At 34.9% G+C, this 23263-nt stretch overlaps 3 protein-coding genes across 10 annotated transcripts in view; 1 reads left to right on the forward strand and 2 right to left on the reverse strand.

Annotated features, from left to right (window-relative positions):
* The window catches only part of LOC135839866 (uncharacterized protein DDB_G0271670-like), a 29028-nt gene extending 20410 nt beyond the window's left edge, over window positions 1-8618 (reverse strand). Inside the window, exons 1-3 of one of the 2 annotated variants that reach the window (XM_065356100.1) lie at window positions 8308-8618; window positions 7930-8003; window positions 7745-7834 (exon numbers count right to left, since the gene is read on the reverse strand). In XM_065356100.1, the coding sequence (XP_065212172.1) occupies window positions 7745-7829 (85 nt within the window). In that variant the 5' untranslated portion in view covers window positions 7830-7834; window positions 7930-8003; window positions 8308-8618. Of the gene's footprint in view, window positions 1-7744; window positions 7835-7929; window positions 8004-8188 lie in introns of both variants that reach the window. The other variant, XM_065356101.1, reaches the window with a different exon arrangement.
* Window positions 8619-9160: 542 nt separating this feature from the next.
* Window positions 9161-23263, forward strand: part of spg (dedicator of cytokinesis spg) — a 34825-nt gene continuing 20722 nt past the window's right edge. For 3 of the 4 annotated variants that reach the window (XM_065356092.1, XM_065356094.1, XM_065356093.1), the window contains exons 1-6: window positions 9161-9522; window positions 9641-9724; window positions 9812-9852; window positions 9934-9989; window positions 10119-10215; window positions 10312-10460. In XM_065356092.1, the coding sequence (XP_065212164.1) occupies window positions 9486-9522; window positions 9641-9724; window positions 9812-9852; window positions 9934-9989; window positions 10119-10215; window positions 10312-10460 (464 nt within the window). In that variant the 5' untranslated portion in view covers window positions 9161-9485. Of the gene's footprint in view, window positions 9523-9640; window positions 9725-9811; window positions 9853-9933; window positions 9990-10118; window positions 10216-10311; window positions 10461-16162; window positions 16644-23263 lie in introns of those variants that run through there. The other variant, XM_065356095.1, reaches the window with a different exon arrangement.
* Inx3 (innexin 3) lies at window positions 13879-22621 on the reverse strand. Of its 4 annotated transcripts, XM_065356096.1 has the most exons (8): window positions 22390-22621; window positions 21814-22086; window positions 15909-16102; window positions 15602-15813; window positions 15274-15492; window positions 14899-15140; window positions 14656-14809; window positions 13879-14485 (listed from the first exon to the last, which is right to left on the reverse strand). In XM_065356096.1, the coding sequence occupies exons 3-8, from the start codon at window positions 16069-16071 to the stop codon at window positions 14297-14299; spliced, it is 1179 nt and encodes a 392-aa protein (XP_065212168.1). In that variant the 5' UTR covers window positions 16072-16102; window positions 21814-22086; window positions 22390-22621; the 3' UTR covers window positions 13879-14296. The 4 variants fall into 4 exon arrangements, with proteins under 4 accessions (XP_065212168.1, XP_065212170.1, XP_065212169.1 ...); XM_065356098.1 differs by lacking the exon at window positions 21814-22086; XM_065356097.1 differs by having other exon boundaries at window positions 21814-22621.

Raw genomic sequence — 23263 nt, forward strand, 5'->3', positions numbered from 1 at the left:
CAATTTTATCAAAAATATACACTTTTCTTATTTTAATAAAATTGAAAAATTGTTGACACTTTTGGCCGAAAATTGACACTTTTTGACTCGGGAAAATTTGGCAAAAAAATATCAGAGCCTTATAAGAAAGTCTGGCAATTTTGGAACAGAAAGATGATTTTAAAAAGAGTTAAGGCTAAAATCAATTCCTTTTGTATGTTTGGGGTAGGAAGATGGGTACAAAAAAAATTATTGACTTACAAATTTCCAGAATTGGCAAGCCTTTTAAGAAAGAAGTGACAAAAAAAGGCCCGAAGATAAGTACCACAAAATTACAGTAAAATATCGTGAAAATCGAGAAAATGATCCGCGAATGTGATCCATGGGTCATAATTGTTACGAATCACGAGTTACGATTGTGATTTGAATGTTTAGTTACCCAGGTTGATTACAATTTCTTTGAGAGCAATTAAGACTTATTTACCTACCTACTTACTGAGAAAAATCAACGTTTTCTGAAAGATCCAAATTAGCGCGGAAATGGCCTCAATCGATTTGGAGGGAGGGAGGGAGGGGGTGTCAATTTTACGGGCACAAACCTATTTTCAGATTTTCATCTTGAAATTCACTATTTCTATAGAAAATTAGAATATTGGAGGGATACTTTCATCATTTTCAAAAATTTAAGGAAAATCAAAGCATTAACTTCGCGGCTGCCAAAGTTTTGTTCTAAGGGGGAAGGGGGCATGCTTTTTCAATGAGTTGAATTTCAGCTCATTCGGAATTGACCTTGAAGTTGTCCGGTTTCATGACCGGAGAAGGGGTTTTTCTTGAAACGCGCTTATTCAGAAAGATTCTGCCGATAAAGAAAAATTTTCAAAAAATTTCTACGGACATCAATTTTTTTCATTTTTCCCAAATTTTGATGGGCTTCGTACAACAGAGCCAACGCAACATCATTGGGGGTCCATCAAGAAATTGTTCTTGAAAAGAGATTTATGTAGAACAATTCTAGAGTGGAAATGAGATATTTTCAAAAAAATTTCTCCGATTTCGATTTATTCTCAGTTTTTGTGATTTTTGAAAACTTTTTGAGGGGCTCCTTACTGTGGGCCAATATGGCTTGAAAGGTCTGAGAAAGTTTTTTCTTGAAAAGGGGATTATTTAGAAAAATTATGACGCAGAAACAAACAAATTCTCACGAATAGAATTTTTTTCAACTTTTTGGATTTTTTTAAACGTAGGAGGGGGCACTAACACCACTTTTTTACAGATACGGAAAAAAAGGAATTTCTCCCTCGAGGTAACAACTTTTCGGGATGGTAGGTGGAAAATTCCAATTTTGCAAGATAAGGTAGGTACTAGGTACACCCTAAGCTGTACCCTTTTCCTTCTACCTTCATCAACAATGTCATATTTGAAGAATTCAATACCTATACACGCGTAATTAACCACTAAATCGACGAAATAAAGCGAAAAATCTCACAAATGAAAATTATTTGTTTGAATAAACGACCCAATCGACAGAATTAATTATCTTATTTCGTCGATCGAACGAATATACGTTTAGTCGTTTACGTACGTAACCTAACCAAAACCACGCACGCCACTCCCCCCCCCCCCCCTTACATTGGCATTTCAAACAAAAGCATAGAAAAATATACGTCGTATTTTAACGAAATAATGTAATCATTCGAACGTGCGTTCGATTAATATTTCCCATTACACGAGTTTACTTATACTCTGTTCGATTTCGATATATATTCTTCAGCTTAGTGCGAAATTTATAAACGGATACGAGCTGTCGCAAGTGGTTCTTTTTCATAATCGAAAATACCGACTTAAACGCGTATCTCTAAATACATACGCGACGTACACAAGCTCCTGCTCCATTTACATGCAAATCCGCACCACTCAGCAATGGTGGGCTTTCCGCGCTTAAAAGTATATAGGTATAGGGATTTTTTTGCCCTAGCAATCTGCTCGTGTGTGTGTGTGTGTGTGTGTGTCGACTTCATCGAGTATCATATAGCTCGTAGCACGAGTATAAGCTTAGGTATTTTTGTAATCGCTATAGGTTACAAATACATACAAATAATCTCGTATCGTACGAATCCGAGGCTTAAAAATTATAGTAATCTAATTCCGGCGACGATTTTCCATTTACATACCAAAAAGTACCACGCTAACCATCCATGAGCTGATACTACGAGGTTTAGCTTGATTCGTTCGAAACGTTTTTTTTTTTCAATTAATAAAAAACATTTTCTTTTTTTCTTTAAAAAAAAAATGGGTTACATGCGACGTTGTGTATTGCATAAAATATAAATTTTCATTTTTTTCCAGAATTTTACGATCCATTGTAGATACTCGTATTTGCAGTGGCACATAGCGTATAACTCTCATCCGCACATCATTTATAGACATACTACAAATTTACAATTGAAGGTTGCACAAAGAGTAGGTAGTAGGTAGTAGGTACCTATAGCATAGAAAAAATAATAATAAATCCCTTTATCGTAATTACATTTTGCGAACAATACGGATGGAAAAATAAAGCAAAAACCACACCTTCGATAATTCAAGTAATATTGTCTACCGTCTACCCCTTTACTACTTAAGCTTTTGAGGAGCTTGAAAACGGAACCCCGAGGTACAGGATAGTAGCAATAGCATAGTGGAGGTACATAGGAGGAGGGTGTAACACATAAAAATTCACGCCATCGAGGCAGGCAACGAACAACGAAGACGAGAAACGTGAAAGCTTTTCTGAGTATAAAATCGTTTTAACACGCTAAAATCCCAACCCACTATAAATTCCTTTTGTGTCAGTTACATAAACGGTAGTCGCCTTAAAAGCTTAACCAAGCGCCCAACAATACACCTATCTGATAAAAACCTATGAATGTTGCGAGCTTTTTTTAATGTTATTTTTTACATCGACATATGTCCGATGCATAAAACATGTCCGAGCAACTGACTCTGAGTGTTATCAACAGCGTTTCAATATTCACCTTGTTATCGAGTAAAAATACCAGTAAAACGGTCATTTTTTCAAGTAACACTTGCCTGCGCAAATTTTAGTCTTTGATAGGAATTTATCAGAGGTTTTTTTTCGCATAGCAGCAGTTTCCTCCAGTCTTGTATAATCTTCCAATAGCGGGTTTCTCGATAAAATTTCCAAAAAAAAACAAAATTATCAATTTTTTTTTTTTAGAAAGTTGGAAATAAATGCGAAAATGTTTGTACTTATTACAATAACCTAATAATAAAAAAGTACCAATTTTGTGCTTCCAAGAGAGGTACCTACCGTAGGTATCCCAGACAGAGCTGGATCGAAAGAACATGCAGAAATGCACCACCGAGTGAGCAGCATACGTTCATTTTTATAACTTTGAGAAATTTTTGAAAATCAAATTTGAGCCAAAAAAAAAACTACAGAATAATCAAAACTTTACCTAATTGAGCTATAGAAAGCTTAAATTTGGCATGTGTTATATTTTCTACTTCCAGAATCGATCGGAACTTATTTCCACAAAATTTTACCCAATTAAACTAGAAAGCTGGAAAGTACTTCATATGTAGGTACTTCATTTTTAACCTATACCAACAAGCACCAAACTTCATTTAGATATATTTTAGAGCATTTTTTGAAAAACTGGAATTTGTTAATAATATGTACTTTGAGTCCACTTTATAAGCATGTCGAAAATAATGGAATAGGGTATAAAGTAAATGAGAAAAGTAGTTTATCACTTTCAGTCTTCGTCATATTAAATAAGGAAAAATCACTGTTACAAAGCTTTGTGACAGTGATTTTTCTTTCTTTATTTAGTACAAAGTAAATTTCGGCTTTCCAACTCGACTGGATGAAATTTTGTAGAGATTTTGGTTTCCAAAAATCTGCCGAAGGCTGAAGGCTTAAAAACATTTTCAACTGATTTGCAGGGAGGTTTAAAATCTTCATCTTTTTAGGTCAATTCGGTGAAATTTTCTTCAATTTTCACACACAACAAAAATTTGACTGATTCGGAAACTTTTTCGCCTAAAAAAATCAAAAATTCATAATCTGACGAAAATTGAAACATTTAGAGCTCAGGATGAGTTCAAAAAGAGGAGAAGGGCTTTAAAATGCCTCAAAAATTTTGAAAATCAAAGCCTGCTTTATACATTTTTGAAATAATGTTTTTGTTGTGCTGATCTTCGTCAGCTGTGAAAGCATTGCGCAGCCTTCCCAAAAGTGTTTGAAAATTTTGAAAGCATTGAACGCCCCCCCCCCCCCTCCTCTTCCTCGTTTCCCAGGTCATTCTACTATAAATATCTCATAATTATTCCAAATCAGTGTGTTTATTTCAATTTAATACTCGTACATCGAAGATTCTTCATTTCTCAGGGCATACAACCACCCACCATCCAATTTTAGAACTATGAAAAAGTATCAAACTCGGAAACAAAATGTTCAAAAATGAAGGGAATACCTACTGATTTTCAGAATTTTTGGGACATTCAGCCTCACCCACCCTCTGTTCCAAGATCGTTATACTACAAACATGATTGAAGTATCAATAATTTTAATCTCTTACAAGGGAGGCATCTCAATTAGCAGAAAAATTTATGAAGCAAGAACAAAGCAAAAATTTTCACTTCGCCAGCCAAAATTTCAAGGATTAAAGTGCATTTTTTGATTTTAGGTGAATTTTAAAAAATTAAACGGGCCAAAAATGAGAAAATGAAGTTAAAATTTGGCCAAATTTTCCCAGAAAGCCGAGATTTGATCTTCCTAAATCGATTGGAAATGGTTTCGAACCATTTTGGGCAATTCTGGAACCTCCAGCAATTTTTTTAAAATTTGAATTTCTACAAAATTTTACACAATAAAGCGGGAAGCTGAAATTAAATCAACGCCATAATTTCAATATGCCGAGTCGATTAGAGTTGATTTCAAGACGTCCTGAAGCCTCCGCCCATATTTCAGAAATTCTATATTTACAAAACAAAGATTTAAAAATAAATTTTAGCTTTGATAGAATCTTGTGAAAATTTTAATTTTACAAAAATATTCCGGAGGCTCTAGAACTGCTCAAAACTGTTCGAAATGGTTTCCAATCGATTCAGGGGTCTCAAATAGATCACCTACATACGTTTCAGCTTTCTAAAGCAATTTATATAGAAAAATTTTGATTTTCCCTCCTATTTTTGGCCCTAATTTGATTTTTGAAAACTTCACCAAAAAAAATCAAAAAATGCACTTTAGATTTTGAATACCTCTCTTCTTAGTCGAAAAATTTATCAATTGGGAAAACGTTCGCTGGCTTCGTGGATATTGGAGCACATGACTTCTCCAAATGGATCTCTATGGGGTCAAAGCTATTGCTTGATGTCCCTGCCCACGAAATTTCAAGTAATCAGGATCAAATCACCTCGTTTTTCAGCAAAAATGAATCGGTCAAGTGATTAGAAGCAATAAAATTCCAAACAATTTACCATCAATGAGCGTTTTGAAACGTGGTAAGTTCTTTATGACTTGAAAGGACCACATTTTTAGAAGAACACTCAGTATAATTTACACGAAGTTACTACGAAATTATCACTTATCGAATTAATCGGTTTTAATTACAAAATTCCTTTGTATTGAAATGAAAATGGCAAAATTTCCAACATCATTTCTGCTTCCAAAAATCTGCTGGAGGCGGCAGAACTGCTCAAAATGGCTCTAAGAGCGAAGGGGGCTTAAAAACAGAGTGCACACTACATTTCAGCTTTTTGGTGCAACGAGGTAAGATATTGTTTTTTTTTTCTTCATTTTTTCCGAGCCCCTTTGATTTTAAAAAATACTTCGAAGCTACAAAAATGAACTTGTATCTGAAATTTTCATTGAAAGAGTATCGGTATTTGTATTTTTGAATACTCGTTTGATCTTGATTCGTATGATCAACAAATTTCTTTCGGATCGAGATACCTTCCTCGACGGTTCGATTTTCTTCAGAAAACCATTTTTTACATTTTTTTTAGACATCCTGCATAATGAACTGAAATGTCACAGTTCACAAATCAATAAAAGAAACGCCCAAAACACATCAAACCCCTCCTAGAGTACCCAACTCGTCCACCCAAATCCAAGCAAAAATAATTGAACACACAGACCATCGTAATTTTACATCAGCAAACTGAATAAAATGTTCATAAAAATGTCACAATACCAACTCTGATAACTTTTTCACCATTTTTAAAATGTTCATTCAACAACATAGAAGCATACGCCACAAATCACCCTGTGTAGCCAAGATGAGCACCGTTTTAATAAACATCGCAGCTATTCGTTGTTAAGACGGTTTATCTGTGGCATAAAAACTTATCCGTTACGCTCTAAATGCTCAAAAGGTTCCATAATTTTACATAACAATCGAATCTTTTTCTCGCTTCGATTATCAAATCAATTCCTGTGCCATGCCGCTGAAATATATTCAACAACACTGTAGAAGGAAATCGTTTAATATTTCGTTGACTGCGAATCACCATCGTTCATACCCATCAACTACTTTTCATTACCGCGCGGTGGTTCGGTTCGTTACTTTTTTTTCTGTTCATAAATTAACTAGAGCAAAACGCGAATCTTGGGCAAAGTACATACTTACATAGTAGAGATCGAGTGTAGTTTTAATACACTTAACGACAACGGCGAATGTCAATAATTTAAATTTTTAAAACTAATTTAAATGAAAAAAAAAAAAAAATAAGAAGAAGAAAAATAATCTGAATAAACATCGCAAAATTAAAAGTCCGTCTATCCTAAAGTAATGTCTATCCGTTGAAATAGATTGAAAGTATAATTCACTTCGTTAAATTTCACTCGAGATTTCAAAGAAAATTACTCAGAATTCTCAAAAACTGCAGAGCTCCACGACTTTTTACGTCGAATATTGTACTCTCGAATGAAATGAAATAAAATTGCAATATTTTCAAACAGTAACTAAATACCAAAGCATCAGCTAAATCGCCCATCTTCTTAATAATGCAGGTAAGTCGAATTGTAATGATTGCGAAGGAAGTACATAGATATGGGCGATAAAACTCCAGAACGAAGTTCAATTTTAACGCTGGCTGGCCATGCTAATAAGTTGAGCATAATTACAGCATGCACTAGTGTGTGTACTGTGTAGTATAACGTAATTATTCTATAAATCTGATTCGACTGGTACACAACTACGATGATCTCGGCACAATAATAACAAGAAAATATTCAATTCAAACGAATTCGTCTACGACGAGAAAAAAAACAACAACCAAACACAGTGAACAAAATAAACCACGATACCAGCAAAACATCCAGGTAACCTTAAGGTGATTTGGCCAGATTAAGCGCAACAAATTCGCTAAACGTGCTAAAACAATTTTCATCATTTTTCACAACGACGCTTCGACGTACAATGTAAAAGGTGGGAAAATTCTTCAATGGAACATTAACTACTATTAATTTGAATTAGCTGGCAGGGCGCCCATTAAAAGATGATTACAAATAGCAAAAAACATTTCAGTTATCTTTTCCTATACGAACACCCAAACGCTGGTATGTGGTTTGGCTGAAGCACAGTACATCTTTTTAGAGGCTTATTGTACGTAATAATGTTAAATAGTTTTATAATTTATAAAATATAAAATAAAAATTCCTCGAAGACATGCGGCGTGCTCGGATTTTCAGCCTGTCGCTGTCGTCTTCGAGAAATTTTCATTGCCATTGCCAAAATTTAATCTAGATAAATCATACCGTAAGATGGAGGAGGTAAGACATTCCGCTGAAGCATAACCGCAGCTCTGGACAGCACCTCAAGAGGAGACTCGGCGGCCTCCATTTTTACTATCGAGATAACAAAGATGTATTAGATATTACAAAGTGATGAAGACGGAATAACTAATACGTAAATACAACGAATGATCTAGAGAGTAACTTACAAAGTGTTGGTTTTCAAACGATCAGTTCTGAGGAATTCGTCCGATTTGACAGCATACTTGAGTTCACGAAGATCCTGTAAACCGAACAACGAAATGAATTTCTCGTCGAATAAATTCCTATTGACACATATGTAAGTATTTAGTAACTTGATTGCATAGAATTGACAATGTGAACGTGCATTAGAAAGTTTCACCCTCCAAAACGCTGCAGCGGCAGCTGAACGGATAAAGAAATCGATATCGTAGCTGAAATACTTACATCTTTACAGTTACAGAAGAGTTGCAGATTCTGCTTCTGATAAAGATACAGCTAGCGATATACCGTACGTAAACATTTACAATTATTTACATCGAATACCACGTGAGGTAAATACTTACTCTTTGAGAAAACGTTGAGCGAGACGAAAAATCGATTTTTACACCGAATGCGAGTACGACTGAACGATGCGGAGCTATTTCAACTGCGATTATGGCTGTCGTAAGACGATAGCGTCAAACAGAAAGTACTCGCGTGAAATATTTATCGATTATTACGCGATTTTTAGGATGATACAAATTACAAAACTATACATGCTAATGCGTAAAGTATTCAGCGGATATTTGGATTTGGAATGTAAAGCACGAAAAGAATTACATGCCTGGTGTCGCCTCTGGTGAAAAAAATGTACTTCATACTCGTCGTATTATTCTCGTTCCAACTTTATCAATAATTTGGACAGGAGGGGGTGAAACGTGCAGACAAACAGCTGCTCGGTTTCCTGGTTTTACGATTTTCGTGATTTTGGCGCAAAGAAATGGCATTTGCGAGACTCGTTACGTGTATTTTCCTCGCATTTACTAGTTTCGTGATTTTAGATACCATTTTTATCGCAAAAAAAGGCCGAACCGGGGTGTTTTTCAATTTTTCTCGATAATGTTCTTAATCGTCTCCAAGCTAGCATCACTGTTTCGCAGTGTTACCACAATTCAATGTTTGAAAATGATCTATTTATTTGTAAGCAATTTTCAATAAATTGAATTTCGGTTCAAATTACTTTCATTCGATGTAATTTAATACTTCGAAGAATGAATAAATTACAATTTCAACTCGATTAACATTTTTAATAATTTCAAATTTTTTATTCCCTCAATTAGTCACTTTGACGAAAATTGTCGAGGAAAAAAATACAACGGATGTCAACATTATACAACACTGCTCAAATTTCAAGGGAGGTTCCCTGGACAAAATTTTCAATTTTTTCCATTTTTTGTTAGTGCTCGATGCAATCAATGTTTATATGTTAGTGATTAAAAGATTACTGTTTTCAAATAAATCTCCGTGCGAGTGAAATTCCCAGACAAATATCCAAGTTTTTGAAGAATTTTTTGCATTTTTACGTTTCGTCTGCGTTGTAATTGGTGTAAAATAAAACAACAGGAAGAATTAATTACGTTACACAGTCTAATGTTTTCGTTTTCTGTCTATTAATTTGCGAATCGCATCTTCAATTTATCAATGTTGGTTTCGCTAACAATGAACTCAACCGAACTCGGTTCATTCTCATGTATCAAATAAAATGTGGACTCCTACAAAGGAAAAGAAATTCGGTGTAGGTAAGGATTCGATGGAATAATTTCCTAAATTTACTTACGATATTTTGATTAAAAAAAACTAAACCAAAACAAACCTTTAATTTCAAATGCTGATAAGTAAATAATTTTAAAATTGCAGCAATTTATAACTGGCCTGGCGAGATTAAATATGGATTACCTTTGGAAATTGGAGATACTGTTCAGATTTTTGAAGAATGTTTAGGTACCCTAAGATACGACCTTTGCACTATTTTGCTGTTGTATATTCGACCAGTGTGTTTTAAAATGTGTTTTGTTTTTCATTGTTTAGGATGGTATCGAGGATTTGTGACGAAGAATAGATCGATCAAGGTGCAAATTACAAATAGAAAATAATATTTCACGTGAAAACCAAGTGTAGAACTTCGATTTAACGTTACGTTTATTTTTCAGGGTATTTTTCCTTGTAACTACGTTCACTTGAAACCTTCCAAACTTGAGAACGAAGGGTATGTATTGATACACAGTAGATCCCTTATAAAAATTGAATGTATTTGAAAAGGGAGGATATTGTAATATTTTCTTTTTTTTTTACTCCTAATTGTAATTTCCCATATTAAATGTTGTACTGTTTATAGATTATTCGAGACGGCTGTCCCCGTAGAAGACCCGGTTGTTCGAGAGGTTACCTTGGTGTTGAGAGAATGGAACTGTATATGGAAGAATTTATACGTGGTAGGAATTTAATTACCTACCGAAGAATTTATGATTTTTCTATAGGTACCTTCGAATGATTTTATTTCTAATTGTAATGTTATAATTATTCAACAGGAAAGGAAGACGTACAAATTTGTCACTTTACGAAAGGTTATGAGAGAATTGCTGGATTGGCGTAGACAATTATTAACTGGTACATTGACTCAGGATCAAACTAGAGAATTGAAACTGCGAATCACTTCGCAAATCGACTATGGAAACAGGTACTTTGAATTTTTCTTTAATAATTGCATTCTTCTGATCATTAGTTGTACCTTCGGTGAGGATTAGGTACATATTTTATAATGAAGAGGTTTATTATGGTGGTATTTATCGGTGATTTCTGTTTAGGATATCGTTGTTTCACCTCATATAAGTATAAAGTGAATTAATTATTTTTATCGCCGACATTATTGATGAAAATGGGAAAATTTTTTGATCAGATAAAAAAAACGTGACATTTGAAAAAAGTTGAATTAGAAAAAAAAAATGTTTCGAATTTTTTAATTGACCATGCATTTGTGATTTTTATTCCAAGTGTTATTAGTATCCTGGAATACTACATCTCCCGTCTCCGTTAGACTGTTTTAAGCTGGCATTTAATTGTACCTACTTTTTTTTTAAAAAAAAAAGCTCACTCGAAAATTATGTTTAAAAATGTTTTAATTATCGAGAAAATTGACTCATAACCCAAATATTTGTTGAATCCAGCTATATAGCTAGATAAAAACTTATATCCGTGTAATGAATCGATAAAAACATGAATAATTCACTTTTAAACGGAAATAACCACAGTTTTATTGTAATCATTGTTTTAAAACGATAAAAAATTGCATTCTTGGATTATCTTTTTGATATACCTACTTGATTTAAAATCGTGAAACGATGAAAACAACTAACCGAAAGTATTCGTAGGTCATTTTCAAAAATTCTCGTCAATCTGTTCATTTCAAAATTAACGTACCTATTCAAAGTGGCTAAAAATCGGTGAAAAACGATTAATTGCTTGTTTTCTGGGAATCAGCAGCTTTAATTTCATGAACATGCCACCTATTCTGCGCTATATATGCTGTAAATACTTTCATTTCGCTGATTACGTGGAGAGGTCCAAAAATTCCGAAAACCTAGTTTTGAGACATATCTCCTTCGCTATGGGCTCAAATTTATTATAATCTTGAATTTGATTTGACACTGAAATGCAATTTATGAAAAACATACTTTTCCAAAAAAAAACCACTTGCAAAGATTTTTTGGGCACAACATTCTCAAAAAAATCTCATAAATACCTATTTAAAAAATTAGATTGAGCTACTACAACTTTTCGGAAATCGCGTTTTTTAGTCACAAGCAGGGGTTCGTAGTGCTTGGGCGCGATTTCGAGTCTGCGCATTCAAAAGAATATTTTTGTGTTCAAAATTTTCAAAGAATTTCCCAAAAATGGTCGAAAAATGCCAAGTCACAAGACGAGTTGCCCGAAGTTTGGGAGCGATTATTCAAGTTTGCGCATTTGAAAGGGTACTTTTTGTAGTCAAAAATTTCCGGAGAAAAGTCGAAAAATGCTTTTGTGCAGCTACAACTCTGGGAATCGTTTCTTTTCATCAAAAGCCGAGTTTCAATCAATCCCAAAAGTTGTAGCTGCCCAGTCGTTTTCTCAGATAACTTTTAGGAAATTTTTGCACCCCCAAAAAATATTTTATGGACCCTGCGACTTTTTGAGGCTTGATATGTCATACAATTTTGCTTTTTTGGCGTATTCTTCCTTTTTTTTTTTTTTTTTTTAGACCTTTGGATCTCTGTGGGGACCATGGTTTTGTGATCGTACAGGTACTTATAAGTTTTGTGGTGGACCACCCTCGTAGACTTCTTACTTTAAAAAAAATCTAGTCGAATCGGTTGCTACATACTCGTGAGGTTTCCTTGTTAGGTATGTAGATTTTGGGACCCTATCCTCCCAAATTTAGAGCCATAAAAATCAGAATTGCTCTTCTACTATAGCTTTATGAACAAGTACTCGTCAAGAACTATTGATTTTGTAAAAGATTTTAGCTTTCTAGCTGTAATAGGGGCCGAGTCAAACTTGGGTGAACTTTTTCATCTTCACCAGAAGACATACTAGAATCTTGAGACGAGCGAGTGGGAGAAGGAGGAGGAGGAGGGTCGTACGCCATGAAAATTTTGAAAATTAGTGTTTCAGAAACTACGAGTAATTTTTATAGCTACATTTTGCTATCACACTGATTTCTTCAACTCAAAAAAATGGAAAAATACAGTTTGAAATGCAAAGTTCACAGAATAGTGTTGACTTCTGAGTCCAATTGAAGCGATTTTTTTGCAACAAAATTTTAAAACTGCTAAAATTAACCTGATTTGACAATTTTCTTGCTAAAAATTTGAAATGGATTATCTGAAGGGAACATTTGAGGCTTACGATGGATTGGAAAGAAGGGGTGCGAGGGTAGAAAATTATCAAAATTTGAGAAATCGACACTTCATTTATTTTAAAACTGTTGGTCGTCTTGTTGACTTTTTCAGCTCAAAAAAAGATTGTAAGGCAGCCCAAAAATAATTCGTAAAAATTAGGGAGCATTTGAACCTTGTTACCCTCCTAATTCCAGATCTCTCATGTCTCATATTAGGGCATTTATTTCAGTTCATAATTCTTGATTTGAGAAAATTTTCATAAGTTAGCAGCTTTCAAAAATTAGGAGGCTATTAACTTTCGATAATCGATAATGTAAATGCGAGCTCAATTTATTCTGAAAATTGATAAATCTACAAGTAGGTAAATTATTTTCACAATTTTGAGACCTCCGCCTCCTTCTTCTTTGCCATTTTCAAAACCATCATACCTGAACGTCATTGAAAGATTCGCTTCAATTTTTTAATCAACATATTTTTCATTTCAAGGAATGTTTGCTATTTTAAAAAATTTCAAAGCACAAAACCTCCTCTTCGTATGGAGACAAAATTATTCGCAATTTTCGCCCATATGAATTTTCAAGCTTTGGAATTTAAAAAATCAGAATTTAGTAATCTTATTCCCCGATATTGGATAAGAAATTGCAAAGTCCTCTCCTCAAAGGTCAAATTCTCTGACTTTTCTCGGTTTTCTAGAAACTGGACACCTTGTTTCTAATGCATTATACTTGCCTCGTATATGAAATAAACCATTACTAATTGCATGTACTTATTCCTCAAACGATTAAATTAAATTGGCAATAATTAATATCGACCATAACGATTACATTTTATTACTTTATGATAACGTTCAAATAGATCTTCTCGGCGAATTTTTAATATTATTTTTTTCTGTTTCTTGGGAGGTAATTTTTATTTAAATATTCTTTCTCAATGTCGTAATCGCACCAATCAAAAATTTGTCCACGCTGCTTATTTTTAACTAGAAAGTTGAATACTCTTCAGATTTAAATTCCTTGTTTATAATGCAAATACGAGTAATAAATCCTGAATTTTGTACCTACAATCCAAAAATACTTCGCTGATTTATAAATTCATATGCAATCTCAGTTTAGAAATTATTGAAAATCATATTTTTAATAATTTACTGTGGTAGGTATATATACTTAATAATAACGCTTGATGATTACAAGTAGGTAATTAATTTTTAAAAAAACAAAAAAAAACTCTTATAAAACGTTTTATTTATTAAACATTGAATTTTTATTTTTTTTACAATTAAAATTAAGCATTTTGTTCGCACATATTTGATCAATGCTGGAAAACTTCTTACCAATTACATCACGATCTCTTACCTCCAGTTTCGCTGCCCGATCCTCTTATAAACATTTCACAAAAATATTAAAATTCAAACTAATAGAACAATTTTTCAAAAATAAATACAAAAAGAACTACATTTAAGCTAGTTTGAACACGATAATAAATAAATTATAAAAATGAGATTCGCGTAAAAAAAAAGATGAAAAAAAAACACTAAAATTATTGTCATATTTTTTCAAGTATAATTTTACTTATAATTAAAAAAATGGCAATCGTAAGTCGAAAGGAAGACATTCACAGACGCATCCGAAGGATGACTTCATCATGCCTCTGTCTCTTTATGTAATTTTAACTTATCCGACGTGTACATAGGAGAAAGTTCCATTGTTGAAGGAGCAGTTGGAATGTTATTTTCGATATGTAGCTTGTGACTGAGCTCGTCGAGAAGTTCTCCGAAACACATCATGCTCATATTTTGACCAAGTAAATGTAACAAGAAGAAATCTCCGATCTATAAAGTTGAAAAAAAAACGGTGATAATTTAGGTACAACATTTCCCTTTTAAGATAACAACGAGCGACGCGACGGAAGAAAGAAGATTGTACGCTAGCGATGTACAAACATAAATAAAATTGTTTACACGCACGTTCGAGTATGTAATAGCAGATAAAAATGACTCACTTGAGTTTTGCTTATGAGAGCAGATACTCCGGTAGGTGGCCCAAAACGGAATCTTCTCTTCAATATTACTTCTCGAATTGAGGGCAGCATTAACACAGCTAAAGAGTAGACGATTGCGATGGCTGACAAGAAAGCTAAGAAGATCAGCCAGAACCTGCGAGAAGAAAAACAATTCAAGTTGGTTCGTTCGATAATGTCCGGTCATGTGGATCTTCACGAAGGGCTCGGCTCGGCTCGGCTTACCATAAAAATATGTATATTTTTTCGTTGAGAATATTCAAGGCAAGAACACAGAGTGAATCGTGTTTTTGGATCGTTCCGGTGGGACCGTATTTATGGAATGTGCATTTAGTGACTCGAGGGAAAATTTCAATCATCGGATCGGTTCTGTTTTCCTGATTCATGTTAGCGAATTCCAGTACGTCTAAACCATAGGTCATGAATGTGCCTCCGAGGAATGTGTCGATAATGAACATGTTCAAAATCTAGCGACAGAACGTAAAATTATTGAGTCTTAAGACATATCGTGAACTCGAAGGGTAGATATTCTACCGAATGAGGATTTGATTCGAGTACTGAGTCAGAGTAGCTATAAAAGCTATAAGGTTATGTACATACCACGTTGATGAAGTTGAGGAATTCGCAGAAGAAGTACCCCAAAGCGTATGCATTGTGCATATGCAAAGTATCGACGATGTATTGGACTAATCTTTTCTGGCGAGCTTTTCGTTCGTCTTTCATTCCAATGACAGAGCCTCTGACTCCATCGGTGACCATTCTAATTTTACCTTCTTCCCAATTTTTCCAGATCCAGTGTGGTACGTAGAATAATATACCCTGTGAAATTAAAACTTTACATTAACGCGACGTTTTGACTAAAAAGAGATTATCAATTCCTCGGTAGAGGTACCTAATTTAGATAAAATAAAAATAAAAATGTACTCGCCTGAAAGAATAACATGAATGGAACCCATTGATAATACGAATGATAGATAATTTCGTCATCTTTAACGTATGGACCTAATCCTGGATGTGCAACGTGACTTCCAACAGGACTACCAACTCGACCAGGTATACTGAAAGTATAGGTTATCCAACAAAAAGTATTTATCACGTGTTCCGGTATACTGCCGTCATTAATACAGTTGATAGGATCACCTGAGAAAATACGAGTAGTAAAGTTAAAATCACTGCTGTTTCCATCATCGAGTGCGGCGCAAATCTGTGTAGGTAATTGTGTATGTACTACGTACCTATCAGATTATTACCAGTGACGAGAATACACGATACGAAAAATATAGCCGTTGTCACTCTGTAATGGGTCCTGAAGACTAAATTATCTATAACCGCCTTGTCGAGTAAATATCGCACCTTTACGAAGCCCGCAACCGCGGACACCATCGCCAACACCGACATCTTGACTGTTTTTTTCTACTTTTACACCGTCCTGTTGACAAGCAAACAAGAGAAACTTTGGTTAAACTTTGCATCTACAATAAATTAAACAACTTGGCACTGAGACGCGAATTTTACAACTTATTGTGTAAATAATTGGTGCAAGGTTATTAATTGAGTTCAGAATAATCTCCATCGAGTCGCATGAATGGATCCGCATCAATCGTATTGCCATTTGCGAGTATACCTCTACCTACTTATATGTACTATAGTACTCGTACAATCGAATGCTATGTGTGCAGTTTTGGTAATTTGCACTGTGTGGCTTAGATTCGAGCTCTAATTATCGTACGTTTACGATGTTTCGACTTCGAGACCCAAATACGATACGCGATTTTATTGCATCGCGGTTTTCACGCTGTAAAAATATTGAATGGTGACATCTGCGTGTCGAGTTTGACGATTACTCGCTTCGACAGTCGTAGGAAATACGGTTATTTTGAAAACATTGAACCTTAATATGTACTTAGACTAGTGACAGAAGTAATCGCAGGATGAAGGAAAATGTCGTATATTTTGATGGATATTTTCAGGTATGATCCTATACAATACTTAGACTTACGTAGAGACGATGCATACATCTTTGTTTTACTAATTTCACCCTCGATCGTTGTAAAAGTGGCCACCTTCACTTAATTCTGTCGAAATCCCCCCCACCTCCTCATCCCCCATTGAAATATCATCATTTGACGTAGATGCCTAACCTACCTACCTATTTTCAACTGAAATCGTCAAAAAAGCTTAAATTTTCGCAGCGAAATTGAAATTGATTAAGAAGGTTCGCTTTATTCGAAACGTTCATCGCAGCAACGATTTCACGAGGCAAATTATCATACAATCTTGATAATATTTGCGGCTTACAACTTGAGAGATCGTTGACCAAGATAGGTAGTTACTAGTTACCTATAGCATAGCTAGTCCAATAAGAGAATTTAAATTTGCATGTTTTATTTCCTTCTCGGCGGATTTTTTACGATGGAAAAATATGTATTATGTAGACTTATTACGTACAAAGAATCGAACGAACAATAAGATAAAGTGATAAGCTTCCTAAGAAAAATATACGTAGGTATCGAAATTACGAATTAGGCGGGGTCAAAATACGAAATGGAAGTTGTACGTACTTGAATTTTGATTTTTTGTTGTTGACTAATGAAAGTTGATAAACAAAAAAAAAATGCTCCAATTATCACCGTTCAGTTCACTAATATGGAAAATAACGCATTATGCGCCTAACGTGTAACACAAATACGAGTAAATAGTGTAGATATGTATACAATATGCATATTAGGCTGTGGTACATATCGTAGAACGAGGCAGATTTACAAATGTATGAACTTTATTATCGCTTTAGCAGATTATTACAGTGGTATACTTTTTGCGATAACGAGAAACCAATGTAAATTTGATAACTCGGTAATAAGTAATTTTGCGTTCGTGCAATTTCATTCACCGAGTGGAGCAGATTAATAACAATGAAATTGAAAAGTAGATGTTTTTTTGCAAAAAGATTGCAACTTACTTGAAATCAAGCAAAGAAGATGGAAAAATTAACCCAATTTTTAACGAAATATGGACATCTGAGCTGGAATTTTATGCAAATGAACTATCCGAGTACCTCTAGACTCAAACACAATAGGAACACATTCTCTCGCCGAATGAATTCCATCAACGAGTTATTATGTATACCTATGTCTGTATGATAGAAAATACGAGTTTTTTCTTCAATTTCCAGGCAACATTGAGGAAAAAAAATAATATCTTGAGCAACTTTTTGAACGAATGCCGACTAACTTGGATCGGAGTGCACAAATAGAGAAACTTGTCGTCTCCTTGTAAACATTTGGCTGGCGATAAGATACCGTAATGTCATCTTAGTAATCTAGTCATGCTCGTTAGATTGATAATACAAGTCAACCAGCTCGTTCTCTAGGCCTAGGTAGCAGATACACCGCTTCACTGCATTCTAATGACTTGGTGAAGTAATATCTACGGGTAGTACATATGTGGTGAGCTGGTGACTGGTGTGTGGCTGTCTTTCTCTGGATACAGTAGGCAGTTAGGCACAGCACAGTGTATAAAAGTGTAGGTAGCTAGAAATACCGAGAACTAGCTTTTGAATACGTGGTATGGGACACACGATCAAAGATTCGCCACATCGCCGCGATTCCTTGTCTATCTGATCCACCTCGGTGTCTCTATAGGTTGATTGAATATTCTACGTATGTTCAAAGTACGATACATCTGATACCAGATACAGGTGCCAATTGTAAATTGAAACGAAATCATGGTTTGGGATTGGAATGCGTCAATCTCTTCGATACTTGAACTGAGGAAGATGAGATGGAAATGTTGAGACCAGGATATAAAAGCTGTTCTCCGAGAGTAGCTTATGGTCGAAAATTATACCCCCCCCCCCTCCCTATCAAAATCAAAACATGCCGCAATTGGAAGAAAAGGTGAAGAATATTGGAAAGACGTTGAACTGAACCATCAAATATGAACTTGGAACCTGAGAAACCCTCATAAATTTGTATAAAACTTGAGGCAATGAGTCCCAGAGAGCCCTTTTCTTTCCTTCTTTCTTTTTCAAAAACCTTGTGTAAGTATAAAACTTGAAATCCAATCACATCGTGTCTGACTTAGAAACCTGAAAAATTACGATTTTCTTTCATTTCACAGATCACTTTTCTCGAGAGATTTAGCTTTCATGTTTCTACATATATCCCACTACAGTTTCATCAAGAAATATTAGCAATTTTTTTGTTTTTTTGCCCCGTTTTATAGATACTTGACAGTCTTGTTAATCGTGCTTTTTTCCTTTCTCTGTTCTGATTTTCGCTCGTGTGTCCCTCTATCTTGCTTTTTGGTTCCTTTTTTTGCCTAAAAAAAACTTGCTTTTTGCCAAAATCGGCCAAAATTCTTACTCCTTGAGAGAGACAGAAGTGCAAAAAAATGCAAATTTTTTGTTAAAATTGCTTTCTTTGCCAAAATTGTTGAAAAAAATTCAGCCGTTTTCTCAAAATTGTCCAAAAATTCTGTTAATTAATCGTGCTTTTTTTTTGCATAAATTAATACATAATCCTGCTCCTGCTCTTCTACCAAAATTTTCCAATACCCCTTCTGTTTAAAAGTCATACTCTTGTGGCAGAAGAGCAAAGCATTCCAGATTTTTTTTCAAAATTGTCGAAAAAAACCCCACTCATAAAATTGCTCAAAAATCCTACAAGTTTGCTAAAATTATTGCCAAAGACCTTCCTTTTTTAACAAAAATTACCACAAAATTTTACTCCTATGTCAAAATTTTCCAAAAAAATCTTGTTTTTCGTCTAATTGGCAAACGGTCTTACTCTTGTGTCAGAAATGCAAAAAATTACATACTGTTTTTTGGCCAAAATTTCCAAAACAGTCTTGCTCGATGACAAACTTGTAAAATGTTTTGGTTTTTGATGAAATTGTTTTTAAAAAAAACCTGCAATTTTCCGACAATTGTTCAAAAATCTTTCTGTTTGGCTAAAGTTACTAAAAATTATTTGCAGAAATAATTCTCGCTGTTACGACGCGAACTGAACTGTCTGAAAATCTTGCTTTTTCACCGATGATTTTTCAAAAAATCCTACCTCTTCATCAAAATTTGACAAAAAGTCTCACTTTTGTGCCAGAAATGCGGAAAGACCCAGATTGTTTGTAAAAATTGCCGAAACAGTCGTGAATTTTGGACAACTTTTAAAATACTCTACTTTTTGCCAAATTGTTCAAAAAATCCTTTCTTAAAATTACTCAAAAATCCTGCTATTTGACTAAAATTGCCAATAAAGCTTGCTTTTTGTAAAAATTAATTCCACTGTTTTGCCAAACTGCCACAAAATCGTGCTTTTTATCTAAAATTGGCAAAACAGTGTTGATTTTTAACAAAGTTACAAAACTTCTGCTTTTAACCAAAATTATCTAAAAAACCCTGCAGTTTCCTTGAACTTACCCAAAAATTCTGCCATTTCGACAAACCTGCCACAAAATCCTGCCATTTCGACAAACCTGCCACAAAATCCTGCCATTTTACTAAAATTTTCCAAAAAAAAAAAAACGTTTTTTTTTACCCAAAATGATTACCATGAAAATCCAGCTTTATGCTAAAATTAGCAAAAAGTCTCGTTCTTGTGTCAGAAATTCAAATTTTCCATCCACACATTTTCTTTCGTGTTGTAAATTTCTCGGATCTTTTTTTCTAGTTCTACTCAAAAATGAAAAATGGTGACTCGAGACTATCGTCCTCAGATTGAAACATTTGAAAAATAATAATGTCTCGTTAAGTCATTCTGTGTCGCCCCCCCCCCTTCACCACACCTCCAAAGTATTGAGCGTTTCGTGTACGATAATTTGGCTCAGTATCGCGAGTTTTTTTATCGAGTTATTTTGTAAAATGTCAGTTGTCACCTCGCTACTGATAAAAGTCTCATAGAAAGAAACTGTTTAACGGTAGTTGATTATGCCATTTTCCATAATATCCTCGACTAGATCTTAATAGCAAACCTATACTTTCCAATCTGTTGTCTCCGGCCAAAACGCGGTTTGTGGTATTCGACCAGGAAAGCTGGCCAAAGTGTATCCTGTACACTTATTCTGTTCCTGAACAATTTCTATCAATTTTTTCTCAATAGCTTCGTTGAGTTGGTTTTTCCAAACCTTTCGACTCTCTAGACTATTGACTTTTTTATGGAACACCCTGTATTGTGCATTTCTGCCTTCTCATTTTTCTTCTCTGAGACTCTGATACATAATACCCGCGTTATGCGGACGTCTTGCATTAATGTTTTTGTCTAATTAATGGCTTCTATCGATTTTTTGATTCGAGACTCTGACGAACAAAGAGAAGCCCAATGAATAGAGACGTCTCGTTTATTGTACGGTACTGCATGTTACATGTACAAAATAGACGTATTTTGTCGGAATTTCGCATCTTTTGTATACATTTTTATGCAATTGCATCGGATTGAAGTTGGAAGATGGTAGATAGATCGATAGATACTCTAAGAGGAGGAGACGATTACGGGGCAATAATAAGCATTAAAATTTTTTAAATGGTTGTAAAATTGCAATAAATAGATACCTAAACCTATTACGTATATGGCTGGGTGTAAAATTTGCCAAGTAAGCGAAGAGATTCGGTGATAACTACATACAAGTACGAATACATTTAGAAAGAATGAATCATAGTAATCGACATATTCATTGAGATGACTATCTTTCGCTTCTTTGCCATTTAACTCTGTTTATTAACCTACACACTAGATGGAATTTAAAACTACCTCCGCATTTTAACGTTTCGATTGATTTATTAGAATTAGGATAATTACGGAGCCAGCAGCCAGGGCTGTGTACTGGTGTACTCGTATTTGACTGGAACCAGTCTACACACCTTCACCTTCGTGCATTTTATATGATGTCACCTAATAACAAAATCATACCGTAGGTATTTCGATATTTTCATAATAAGTATAGGTATTTCGGAATTTCAGACTTTACACTCGGTATGGAAATCGTAATTTGTAGCCTGATTGTTTATAAAGAAAGTCGATTAGTCGAACCATGTTTTGATGATGGTGAAAAGTGGAAATACCTTATAACGTAATCGAGATTACCTATACCTAAAGACGTATAAACACTAACGTTATGGTATTGGTATTTGGTACCTAAACAACTCACCTAAGGAATTTTTTTATAAATTCATCAGAATAGTTTTACGAATGCAGAATGGCTCGTGGGAACGGCGTCTAATTGGTTGGGTTGAATTGTAAGTAGGTAGGTACAAGACGTATGGTACGAGTATATCGAAAACAAAGCGAGTATCGTACTATCGTATCATCCACCTACTGGAGTACTGGACGGATTTCGGAGTTACCCTCCGGTGAACTGTGTATGATTTGGATTTTACAAAAACAGTAAACACGCCAATCACGAACTGGTTTCCAGCAACACCTGCGTGGAAAAGTCGAAGCACTATTTAATCTAAAAACACTTGAAACACATCGCTGCGATAATATAAGTATACGTATACGAGTAGAGTACTATTCTCAGCACTCAGCACTCAGCATCACATTCGTGGTACGAGTACTACATACAACAACACATGCACTTTGAAAAACACTTTGTACACGACCGACGATTTTTGCGCCGAAAATAGGCTGAAATTAGGCTAAATCGCATACAGCAGATCTGAAGGTGTGACAAAAATTGACGAAAAAATATCGCGTAAAGATTCGAAATTTATTAACAACGTACCAGTTTAAATTAGCGTACTATTTAAACGATGGCCAGTGATGATGAAACTGAACCGGAGTCCGGAGCACTCGACAAATACCATGCAACCACACGCGTATAAATTCTTTTAATTTTAAATTGCTGGGAACCACGATCCACGAACGACCGAATGCGCCTGTATATCTTGCGCACCTACAAAATCAACTTGTTGTGGAGGTTAGTCTTCTCACTAGTCACTGTAGTCACTTGGTTGCTCGATGCTCGATTTCTACAGTAAAATACTCGTACGTATGTACGCGCATATCCACGTTGCCAGCTTGAACGTGCCGTATTGTATACCTGAAAATGAGATTTTTTTCTCCATTTTCTCAGGTGTGCGCTGTGCAGTGTGCAGTGTTCAGTGTTTGCCTGTTTATGCATTGTGTTTACTGTTTACTGACACCGCGCCGCGCCGCCGCCGCTAGCCCCTACCCTGAAACGATGCACCGCGATGTGCATTTGTGCAACTCCAACGTACCTATACCTACCAGATAGTATATGGTACATCTACATATTAGCTGTAGCTTCGTTTTACGGTTTGGGTTCATGTGAGTTGTGACGCCTGGTGGTGAGGCTGAGGATAGGAGGATGCATTGGTAATGAGCTGGGGAACAGGGGAAGGATTAGAAGGAAGATGACTATGTTTTGAGAATCAGATTATGTGCTCGAGAGTGGAGTTTAATGAACTTAGGACTGAAATTGAGCTATATAGGTAGGTACTTAAATAGAGGAAAGGATCGTTTTTATCTTAAGGAAGGCCTTCGTTTTAAAGTTTGAATATTCATCTCCCAATCTAATGGAATGACACATTGAAAGAAAATGGGAAAGCGGGCCCCGAGCCATACTTATTCTAAAG

This window comes from Planococcus citri, chromosome 3, assembly GCF_950023065.1.
Source record: "Planococcus citri chromosome 3, ihPlaCitr1.1, whole genome shotgun sequence".
Lineage (NCBI taxonomy): Eukaryota > Metazoa > Arthropoda > Insecta > Hemiptera > Pseudococcidae > Planococcus > Planococcus citri.